At 41.5% G+C, this 11,483-nt stretch overlaps 1 protein-coding gene across 2 annotated transcripts; it reads right to left on the bottom strand.

Annotated features, from left to right (window-relative positions):
• Positions 1-9,070: 9,070 nt before the first annotated feature.
• Positions 9,071-11,276, bottom strand: CALHM6 (calcium homeostasis modulator family member 6). 2 transcript variants are annotated; one of them, XM_029223312.1, is made up of 2 exons: positions 10,517-11,276; positions 9,071-9,563 (listed from the first exon to the last, which is right to left on the bottom strand). In XM_029223312.1, exons 1-2 carry the CDS (start codon positions 11,261-11,263, stop codon positions 9,141-9,143), a joined length of 1,170 nt encoding a protein of 389 aa, XP_029079145.1. In that variant the 5' UTR covers positions 11,264-11,276; the 3' UTR covers positions 9,071-9,140. The 2 variants fall into 2 exon arrangements, with proteins under 2 accessions (XP_029079145.1, XP_029079146.1); XM_029223313.1 differs by having other exon boundaries at positions 10,979-11,276.
• Between the last annotated feature and the right edge of the window lie 207 nt (positions 11,277-11,483).

The following is an 11,483-nucleotide window of genomic DNA, read 5'->3' as shown; positions in this document are numbered from 1 at the left end:
TCTGAAAGAGTGCATACCTTAGTAGCTTCATGATAAAGAGTGAATAGGGGATAAAGTTTGTGAAAACATGATCATGTAGCTTCCAGATATTTTTCAGAAGCTCAGTGCCATTTGATTTTGGATTCTTGGTCTATTATTTCTCTCTGGAAAACTTTAGGATCTTCTTATCCCCATTGTTCCAAAATTGCACCATGATGCATCTCACTGTGGCTCTGTGTCCTTCTACTGTGCTGACCACCTGATGAACTCTTCAATCTAGAAATCCATCTTCCATTTGGTGAAAACATTGAATTATTTCTTTGATGATTTCTTATCCTATTCTATCCATTTTCCCTGCTTTCTGCTAGGCTCTTATTAGTAGGATGTTAGATCTCCTAGACTAGTTCTCTCTCTCTCTCTCTTTTTTTTTTTTTTTAACTTTTCTCTCTTTTCCATCTCTTTATATTAATATTTTACATCCTGGGAGATTTCCTAAAGTTTATTTTCCAAACCTTCTATTGCATTTTTTTTTTTTTTTTTTTTTGTGGTACACGGGCCTCTCACTGTTGTGGCCTCTCCCGTTGTGGAGCACAGGCTCCAGACACGCAGGCTCAGCGGCCATGGCTCACGGGCCCAGCCGCTCTGCGGCATGTGGGATCCTCCCGGACCGGGGCACGAACCCATGTCCCCTGCATCGGCAGGTGGATTCTCAACCAATGCGCCACCAGGGAAGCCCTATTGCATTTTTAATTTCTGCTATCATGTTAATTTTCAAGAACTCTTTTGTCCTTCAAATGTTTTTAAATACAATTCTATTCTCATTTCATACATGTCATGTCTCCTGTTACATCTCTAAAATCATTACTGGTCGTCTTTTTAAAGTTTTCTTGGGAGTACATAGTGTCTGTTTCCTCCAAGTAACTTTTTCCATTTGTTTTGGCTTCTGCCTCTCATACTTTTTTCAAATCTCTGGAGCTCCTTGGTTATCCACCCATATTGGATAAAATATGAACTTTAGTGGAGCTTGTAGATTATGGGCTTCAACAAAGAATAATAAATTGAGGGACTTATTATATTATTTTTTATCTTAATAAACATTTTACTTTAGAATAGCTTTAGATTTATAGACCCGGAAAACCATTAATTTGTTTTCTCCTCTTCTGGATCATTTTATGAGGATTCATTGGGAGTGGGGTACAAATTGGAGTAAGGAATTTTTTTCCAAAGATTCCAACTTGGTGATTTTTCAGCTAGGATTTTTGAAAGTCCATCAAAGTACATTATTTCTTCTCCAGTTTCCCTTGGTCTCAGCCCTGCTGGACTGATCTAGACCTGGCTTTGACATCTAGTTTCAGAGTTAAATACCCTACTTTCTGACTCTCTCAAGAGTTGGATAGCAACTGAGTTAGAGAGTTGGGAAAAGCAGGCAGCTATGGGAAGGATCCTTAACAGCTTGGCTTCTGACATCCTTCTGTCTTATGGGGCTGTGACAGGGGAGTGTCAATAGTTTCTGCCGGTCTTTCCTGGAGCCAGATATCTCCCGTGAAACATAGGGAGCTTCTGCAAAGTGAGGCCTGTTTGCTTGGATGCTCTCCTGAGTCTGTCCTTGTACAGTGCAGAATGTTTTGTGGTGGTGGCTGTTCTGCACCCAGGCTTCAGTCTGCAAGCAGGGGGTCTGGCAGTGGGCAGGATAATATCCATAGGCAGCTGGTGGGCTTTGCTTTGGGCCCCAAGCACATTCTCTGTTTAAGGGAAAGGGGTCTGCGATCTCCTTGGCCTTGGGTGTGAACGGGCAATGGGTGTGAATGCTTATGGCCTTTTCTGGCTGTGCTTTTTCAATGAGATCATTCCAGAATTACATTCCTGTGAAATATTTCACTCAGGATGTGAAGCTAGATTTGTGTGAGAGCCCTGGCACGGAAACTCAGGGCTCAGAGAGGGGCAGGAATGATAACTGAGACAAACAGCTCTTCTTTAGAAGGAAGGCAAGGCAGGAGAGAGAAAACAATTGTTAATTTTGCATCTTAAACTGGTACGCTGTAAGCACCCCAGGAGGTCAGGATTGCCACTCAGACCATGGGGAGGGCAGATGTGATGTTAGTTGCCCCAGCTGCCTGCCACCCCCGAGCAGTATGGCAAGTTGGGGAATTTAAATGTGACCCTCAAAATGTGTCATTTTATTGAGGTCTCTTCTCTTGGGCAGTCAAATTTGCTAGATATGACTCCTGACCTACTGCTTGAAGAATGTGAGCCTGAATGCCAGCATTCTGGGAGCCAGGTTGGAGAAAATAAAATTCAGTATGTATATTTTAACTTTTATTTCACTTTGTTCAATATAGTATCCCTGTCTTCAACTATCCTGTTGTCTCAGTTCAGAAATTTTTTGAAAAACTCTATCTAGAGATTAAACCCCCGTTTTTGCTAAGGTAGGGAGAAGCAGCTGTCCAGCTGCTTGGAATGGCAGCAGAGATCTGAGGGACCAGTTCTTCTTAAACAAGCTTTCAACCAATCCTGCGTATAACTGCTGCCAGACCCATTTCCAGAGGTGGCTGCTGCTGCTAAATCCTGATCCTTTTGTACAGATTGTACGGTACAAATCATATTGCTTCTTATCTTTCTCCAGTTCTGGCTTGGGATTCAGATTTCTCAGGCCTGGTAGTACAGTCACCACTTACCACCTGCTTTCCAACTTCCAAAAAAAGTGTTGCCTTTTCCTCTCCTGTTCTCTGGTTGCTTTATGACATGAAAAAAATCCTTTTATTTTGTTTGCTTGTGGCTGAATATGTACTTTCAAACCAACAATTTAAACCAGAAGTACCTCTTTGGGTAGCCTTTCACTGCCAATGATCACATTTATCAAGCACTCCTTAAGCAAGTATAAATTATTGAATCTCAAATTGGAGTGGGGGTATAGAGGATGTGCAGTAAAGGTTTACATTTTTAGAAAATAAAATGCCTATTTTATAGACAGAGATTCAGCACACATCTGCAGGGAGAGTTAGGCAGCTTCTAGCTGGGATAAATGTGCCTATGAGGCTGGAAGGGTTGTGGAATTTTGTTGCTATGTACAGTGGCAAGCAGATTTAAAGTTAAAGCATGTGGACTCAAAGTTAGTCTTCTTAGATTGCATAGGAATTGAATAAAAAGCAGTTGTCTCATCAAGAGTTCTTGAGCAGAGCTGGGAGCTGAGAAAGGGGTTAGGATTGTTTTGATTTTTTAAGAGGAGAAACATCTGTTTTTTATTTTATGCACTGCCCTCTTTCCAAGTGCTTTTAAATATCTTTAAAGATGCCTAGACACATGATGATCTGGTCTCCATGAAATAAACTATAGTTTAATGAATCTCCTATGTATCCATTTACTTGCTTGGCCATTGAAATGTTGCCCCACAGCTTGACCATGTCTCATACTTGAGTTCATTCAAGTTGCTATTTTTGAATAGACTATGTGATTTGAGAATACCGTGAAGCAAGCCAAACAACAGTGGATTTTCCATCTGCCTCTGATTATCTGAGGTACTGGTTCCCAAACTGCATTCTGTGGAACATCAGTAACTCAAGTTGCTAGTGGATACGCCATGAAAAAAAACTTTTGGCTATTAAATTTTGTTTCTCTATGATATGCAAGCAAAATATTAAATATATTTATATAACTGTTTTTCTTATGCTATAAACTGCCTTTAAGAAACGGAGTGCCATACACAAAAGACGAACAAATAACATAAATAATCACGTGATTGACAAACAAGTGGTTTTCAAGTCTAGAAATGATAGTGTATTTACCAAAACACAATCTCTGGTTACTGATATATTATCATGGTCATGTACCTTGTGTCTTAAAATTTCAAGAAGTATTTGTGATACTTAAACTCTTTTTTCTTCTTAATGAAATGATAAATATATTTAATCTTTCTCACTTGTTTTTATCAGTTTTGTTGTTGTTTTGTGGCGTTTACAAGATAATTTTTTTTAAGTCTTCAGAAGTCATAAAATCATTCTGGGAAGAGAAAACACAAAATTTTAATATGATACAAGCAGGTATCTGATCAAGTGCTACAGTGAGTTTGAGAGGTGAAGTCATGAGTTCAGAGAAGGAAGAAGTTGCTGTGGACTGATGGAGTTGGGGGATGCATTGAGGGGGAAGTATGATTTGAAATGGGGCTTGAAAGTTAGAAGATATTGTGTGATGGGAGATAGTCCTCCCTTGGTCTCTCATGCTTTTGCATGTCTTACTAGTATGCCAGGAATGCAAGGCTCTGACTGTTTTTTACCAGGTCATTTCTCAGGATTGTGTTTGCAGCAACCTGCCTTGAGAGAAAAAATTTCTCTCTTAAACAGAAAGCAGGCTTCATTACTACTTGCTATAAAATGATGGTACCCTAAGCTCAGTGTTCTCTCCGGCAACACAACGCACACTGTGTGCAGGTATCCATCTTAGCTTTCTGTGTTGTTCCCCCTAGGACTTGGGGGCAAGGGGAACCAATGCAAACACAATGATCATGCTGTCTGCTCTGCTGTGATTAATATAGATTTTGGTCATTGGCCCAGAAATTTCATCTCTTCTGCCAGCCTCCATGTTACAGTAACAGGCTAACTATTAGCTTGTAAGTAGGATAAAATCAAATCCCAGTCAAGACATTGGAACAATGACTGAAAAGAGAACCAGTTGAGTGAAGAGGTAAGACGGAGCCTTTCACGCTGTTTCATGGGTGTGGTAGGATGTCAAAAGCCTGAATAACTCAGAGATTATATTTATATTGGATAATATTAAAAAGTAAGGGTAGACAGGTGGGATGGAGTGGAGGACAGGTAGATTTTAAAAGCTTTAAATGACGATGCTATGGACTGAATATCTGTGACTTTTCAAAATTCTTATGTTGAATTGGTTTGTCTTGATTCGCAATGAATGTCAAAATTTGTGGATATTGAGCTCTTTGTGACAATCACTGTTTAATATATGAGAAAAGGTGACCAGACACTGCGAACATACTGGGAAGAGTTCTGAAGAAGTTAGTCTCCATAGCAGTATTGGTTTGAATTAGATAGATTCTTAAGCTGCCACTGTTAAAAAAAAAAAAATTAAAAAAATTCTACACACACCGAATGAAACATTACATTGAAAACTACAATCACCACGCCCACAAAAGAAGTTGAATTCAAGAAAAGAACGCTCCAGAGAAAGAAGCTATTGTGGAGAAACTCTGAAATGGCACATCGGGGTGGGGCGGGGAGAATTCTTTAAAAGACTTAACGCTGATTACCATGTTCTAGAGCAGCAATGTTCAATAGGAATGTAACTCAAGGGACCTTCGTTGGGAGGCTCTGGGTAGCCTGGGAGTTTATTACAGTTTTAGTAGGTTGACTTTTCAGTCCCTCCCTGATGAGTGGGATCCAACTCACTAGGAAGCCTTAAACTATTTCCTCTTTTGTGAAAATTCCTCCAAATATTCCTAGGCAGAATTTATTTTCTCTTTTCTCAAAACACCTTGCTTATGTTTCTAATTATCGTATATTTTATTCCCCTTCCTATAATGGTTAACTGTTTACTTATTTGCCTACCAATTCCTTGAGAGTTCCTTAAGAGTGTTATCTTATTTCTCTCCTTTTCTCCAATCCAGTTAGCCTACTGCCTTACAATAATAAAAATATATTATGTTTATTGAGCATTTTCCTGGCATTATCTCAGTTGTGAGCAAAAATCATCTGGGTAAATAATATGATTACTCTACATTTTACAACTGCTGAAACCAAGATTTGGAGAGATGATTAAGCTCATATCCTTAGTAGAGGCTGAGCCAGAACAACAACCCAGTACTGTAGGCTGAATGTTTGTGTCCCTCCAAAATCCATATGTTGAAACCTAATCCCCAATGTGATGGTGTTTGGACGTTGGGCCTTTGGGAGGTGATTAGGTCATGAGAGCAGAGCCCTCATGAATGGGATTAGTGCCCTTATGAAAGAGACCGCAGCTCTCTTGCCCCTTCCACCATGTAGGACACAGTGAGAAGATAACCACCTGTGAAGCAGGAAGTGGGCTGTCACCAGACACTTAATGTGCTGGTGCCTTGACCTTGGAGTTCCCAGCCTCCAGAACTGTGAAAAATATGTTTCAATTGCTCATATACCACCCATTTGTCTCCAGTGACTGAGCTTTTAATTGCGATATTATAAAGACTATACATTGAGTATAAAAATGCTTCTTGAGCCCACGACATGGCCTGCTTGTGGCCAGGGTCAGAAGAGAGATGTATCCTGCGAAATAGTGGTGACCGTGTTCCCACCATGAAATAACTGTGCTGTGTCCTGATCTCACTGTGTTTGTTCAAAGTGGTCTTAGCTATCAGTAGTCGCCAAGTTTCTGAAGGACATGAAAATTCCTGGGGGTCACTAAGGACATCTGTATCTTTTCCGCTCACAAGGGCACATGGGTTTAAAAGGGGAAAAAATCTAACCCAGTAATAAAAACAGCCAAGTGGCCACTTTGAACTACATGATCCAGAGAGGAGCAGTCCCCTAGCTTCAGCTCTACCATGTGACCTTGGCCTAGCAATGTGACTTCTCTAACCTTCGATTCCTTATTTGTAAGTGTGAGTGATGTGTTTCATGGGTATCCCACAAACTCCTGAAAATAAAATGAAGTGAAAGATGCAAAACCTCTTTATTGACTGTAAAGCCCTACACCAGTAGTAAGGGTTCTTTTTAATCATTTCTAATTATACTCTTAATATTTATTATTTTAAAATCCAAAGATCAAAAGTGCATGAGGTTCGGGCTTCCCTGGTGGCACAGTGGTTGAGAGTCTGCCTGCTGATGCAGGGGACATGGGTTCGTGCCCCAGTCCGGGAAGATCCCACATGTCGCGGAGTGGCTAGGCCCATGAGCCATGGCCGCTGGGCCTGCGCATCCGGAGCCTGTGCTCCGCAACGGGAGAGGCCACAACAGTGAGAGGGCCGTGTACCGCAAAAAAAAAAAAAAAAAGTGCATGAGGTTCAAAAGAATCCCCTGACCCATTATTATTCCTCAGAATTACCAAATTCAACAATTTTGTGCCTATCTCTATATACTTTATGAATGTGTGCATATATATGTGTGTACATGTGCGTATTTTTTTTTAACAAAAAAGGAATCATATCAGTAGAATACTATGCAGTAATTTTTCAGGAGGTAAATTGTTATGTATATATACATGGAACTATGATATTTTATATGAAAAATGTGCAGAGCCACATTTATAGTATGAGATAATATTTATCTAGACATGGAGTATACAGCTTCCTCTGGGAAGAACATATTGCAAAGGAATGAGGTAATTTCACTTTTTCTTTCACACATTTTTCCATCATCATTTTTTATCTTAAGCATATATACTTTCACAATAATATTAAAGACTGTGCAAGAGAAAGTGGAGCGTAAGTCAATAAAATGGAACATGAGACTATTGAAGACAGTATTATACATAAGTATAAATGGTAGGCCAGAAAAAAAATATTGAAGAGAAGAATATACTAAAGAAATTTTAAAATAAAGGAAGCAAAAATGAAAGTCGTCATGATATGATTTTCAAAACTATTCATTAGGGAATAGAAAAGAACTGATCATGCAGTTTCTCTGCCAACTTCCTTGCAATATATGACTCTCAATAACAGGATATTCAGCTCTACTGACCAGTACTTTTTAATGGCCCCTATGCAACAAAGGGCAAATAGAAGCAGGTGCAAGGATCTGCTGAAAGAGGAAGAAGGGCTAAATATGATCTGTGCTTAGTTGTTTTGCAAAGTTTTCATAAGTCATTTTTTTAAACGCACAGAACAGCCATAAATTTGGGAGATGGACAGGAATGACAGTCTAAGATCCCCTGGAAAGTCCTGGCATTATCAAGCAACAGAATTTTATCTATAGATATTTTTGCTCTCAAAAACATCCTTGCATCCTTTCCATCAACAAATGCTGTCAAAGTCCACCTTGAATCTATCTTCTTTTTCTGTCTTCATCACCATCAACCAGGTTCAGGTTCACTCCCACCTATTTCCCCTGCAGTAGCCTCCTGATTAATCTCTCCATTTCCACCCTGGCTCTCCCTCTTCCCCCTGCCATTCCTTTTCCCACAAGAAAAGCAGATCAGGGCTTCCCTGGTGGCGCAGTGGTTGAGAGTCCACCTCAACACAACAGTGAGAGGCCCGCGTACCACAAAAAAAATAAATAAATAAATAAATAAATAAAAAGAAAAGCAGATCAATCTTCCTGAGATGTTCATAGGATGAAAACCAAAATCTTTTGCATGATTTCGAGGGGCTGCACGAGCTGTCCCTCGCACATTTTCTCTAGTCGCCTTTAAGGCTTCTGACTGTACTAAGATCTTCCTCACCTCCGTCTTTGTACATACGGTTCTGCAAACTGAAATGCTCTTCTCTGACTCTACAGATTTCAGTTTCTCACACTCCCCAATCCCCTCCTCCTCAATCTAAATCAGCTCACAATTTGTATTTCTATATTTATTTGTATGGTGTAGGCTTTAGCTGACTTCCCCACTCCATTGAAGCTGTGTAATGACCATATGAGGGTTCACAATACTATCCTTTCTACCTTTGTGTATATTTGAAATTTACCACAATAAACAGCTTTAAAAATTTCCTTCTGATCCTACAAACTAAATACAGGTTATGCCTGCAATTATCATAGTTTTTCAAATTTTGTTTTTAAAAAAATTTACTTCCCTTTTCATGATGTTTTTTTTTTGTATTTTGTTTTAGTAGCCATAAAATGCCAGTATTTTAAAGTACCAAACAATGTGCTGTCTGCATGAAAGTGAATTTGAAATCAGATACCCTAAAAGAAAGGTCTGAAGTTCAATTGTTCTTTTGCTGTTTTTGCTACTAAATTCTTTTATTTGAAAGCAGCATTATTTTTCAGTGAAAAATACCCTAGGCTAGGGATATAAAAATTCTGATTTAGTTCCAGGTTGTCACTTTGAGTGAACCATTTACCTTTGCTTCCTTTTTTTCTTATAATATAATAAAGAGATAAAGTTCTAAATTTTTATTTGATTTAATATGCTATGTTTCCATAATTTGGAAGACCAAAAAAAAAAGTCATAAACAATGCCAATGTTTATTTTTTTTAATGAATCAATAACTCAAAAGAACTTTTTTCCTATTCATAAGGTCATATGTCTGGAGTGCTGTTCATATCAGATGAATCTACAAAGCCAAGAACAGGAACCACCGTATCTTCTTTGGAAGATCTGATACTTTGATTCTTCTCTTTTCTGTTCACATATTTGTGCAAAATGCTGTAGTACTGTTCCTTTGGATTGAAAGTATATAGTGATGAAATTTGCTGCCAGTCTTTTATGCTTGGAGTGTTGTATTCCTTTGGATGTGAACACTCAAAGAAACACTTGATATTTTCTTTTGCCAGTTCGGCTGCATGTTCTGTGGCTTGACTTTTAAGGATCTGCTGCTCCTGTTCCAAATAGATTTTCCAAAATTTCAGCTGCAGGAAGCTAACTGGAGATAGGCATCGGGTGATGGATGTAAAAATCAGGAGGACGATGATAACAACTGCTATCAGGACCCAGCCCAACACCTTCAGAAAACACAACAAAATAGCAATTTAGTCACATGTTTTTTTAGAAAATTTTAAATCCTCAGATAAACTGTGAACTACTTAGAGTTATGATGATGAACAAGCAACAGCTTTAGGTCTTAATCCCTTACGAGAAAGAAGTGGCAGTAACCTCTCGAACCCCTCAGTACAAGTGCTCACTTGACAAGACAGTCATTTTCCAAGGCATGTCAAGGGCCCAAGGAGGAGTTTATATGTCGAATCCCTGGAACTCAAAACGTGGAATTTCAGAAAATCCAATGAAACAAACATTCATTTCCAAGAACCTCTTAGCTTTACAAGCCCAGAAATAGTGTGGGGTGATGGCTTTAGAGCCAGGCAGACTCATTTTACTGTAACAATTCTGACTGGACAAGCAACTTGACCTGGACTCAGTGTATTCACTGCAAAGACAGAAGAGAATAATAAAGGAAGTAAAGGGCCCAGCACGGTGACTGGTACAGAGTGGATGCCTGACACTATACGAGTGCCCAAGTGCCTTTCTCCCGTTAGTTAGTTATCCTCAATATTTTGTGATAACCTATAAGGGAAGAGACTCTGAAGAAGAATACACACACACGTATAACTGAATCTCTGTGCTGTACACCTGAAACTAACACGATATTGTAAATCAACTGTACTTCAATTTAAAAAAAGGAAAGAAAGCACCGAGATAGAAAGGAAGGCAGGAAGGGAGTTAGGGGAAAGGAAGAAGAAAGAAAGAAAGGAAGGAGGGAGGGAAGAAAGAAAGAAAGAGAGAGGAAGGAAGGAAGGAAGGAATGCCTATTGGCTCACGAGAAGCCAACAACCATTCTAGTTAGTCTTCGGGTGTCGTATGTCTGGAGAAAGGGCACGCATTTCTACCTCCCCCGTCCATCCCCGTAGAAGCCCGTCCCTCTCCGATCCCCCCAGCGCGTCCAGCGCGGGCGCCCGACCTGCGACTGGGCCTTGAGCTCCTTCTGCAGGTCCTGCACGTCGGGCGCCTGGACCTGATGGCACGTAACCAGCGGCAGCTGGGCCGCGCAGCCGGGGCTGCGGCCGAAGCACAGGCGCCGCGCCACGAAGGCGCTCCCGCTGGCGGCGCACTCGTAGAAGGAGCCCCCGAGCAGCGCCACGGCCACCCAGGTGAGCGGCGCGACCGCAGCGACAGCGTTGAGCTGCGCGCACACCAGGGCCCCGCGCAGCGCTGCGCCGCAGTCAGTGCGCGCGCCTGGCGCGCAGCAGCCGGTCAGCAGGCGCCAGGTGCGCGCGCTCAGCACGTAGCCCAGGAGGAAGAGCGCCAGCGCCGGCACCAGCAGGAAGACCAGGCCGTAGGGCAGGTTCCAGGCGGCGCTGCACGGGCACTGGAACACCGCGGTGGAGAAGATGCGCTCCCCGCCCACCGTCAGCAAGCTCACCAGGACGTAACCCAGCGCATTGCGGTGCTTGAGGTGCAGGTCCAGCACCGCCCTAAACTTCTCCATTGGTCTCCTACCCCAGGGCGCCGTGGATGTGCCCGTGTGCTTCTGCCTCTTCGCTGCCCAGCTCCTCGAATGATTTGGGGAGGGTCTGGGGTCTGGGGTTTTCTCTGCTCTGCTAAGCCGTGCCTTCCAAAAAAGAAAGAGGTCTTCTCTGGGTTTCCTGAGCTTTCGCTTTCTTATTTCAACCAGACTAGGTGCGGCAGACTCAAACACACACACCATTGACCTCCCTAGTACTCACGCCTTTCCAGAAGCGGAGGTACTGGTGACCCTTATCTCTCAATTCCGGAACTCTGAGGGAAGATACGACCTGTTCCGCTGTGAGTTTTGTTTCCTCCTAACTGACAAGGGGACTTTCCTTACCCTTAATGACCCTATGCAGTCACCAAATGAATACTTTTTACTTGGGTAAACTGGGAAAAACACCAGCTTTTCCTCGATG

This window comes from Monodon monoceros, unplaced genomic scaffold (genome assembly GCF_005190385.1).
Source record: "Monodon monoceros isolate NGI ecotype Baffin Bay Population unplaced genomic scaffold, NGI_Narwhal_1 Super_Scaffold_15, whole genome shotgun sequence".
Taxonomy (NCBI): domain Eukaryota; kingdom Metazoa; phylum Chordata; class Mammalia; order Artiodactyla; family Monodontidae; genus Monodon; species Monodon monoceros.
This window is presented reverse-complemented; position numbering and strand designations above follow the sequence as displayed.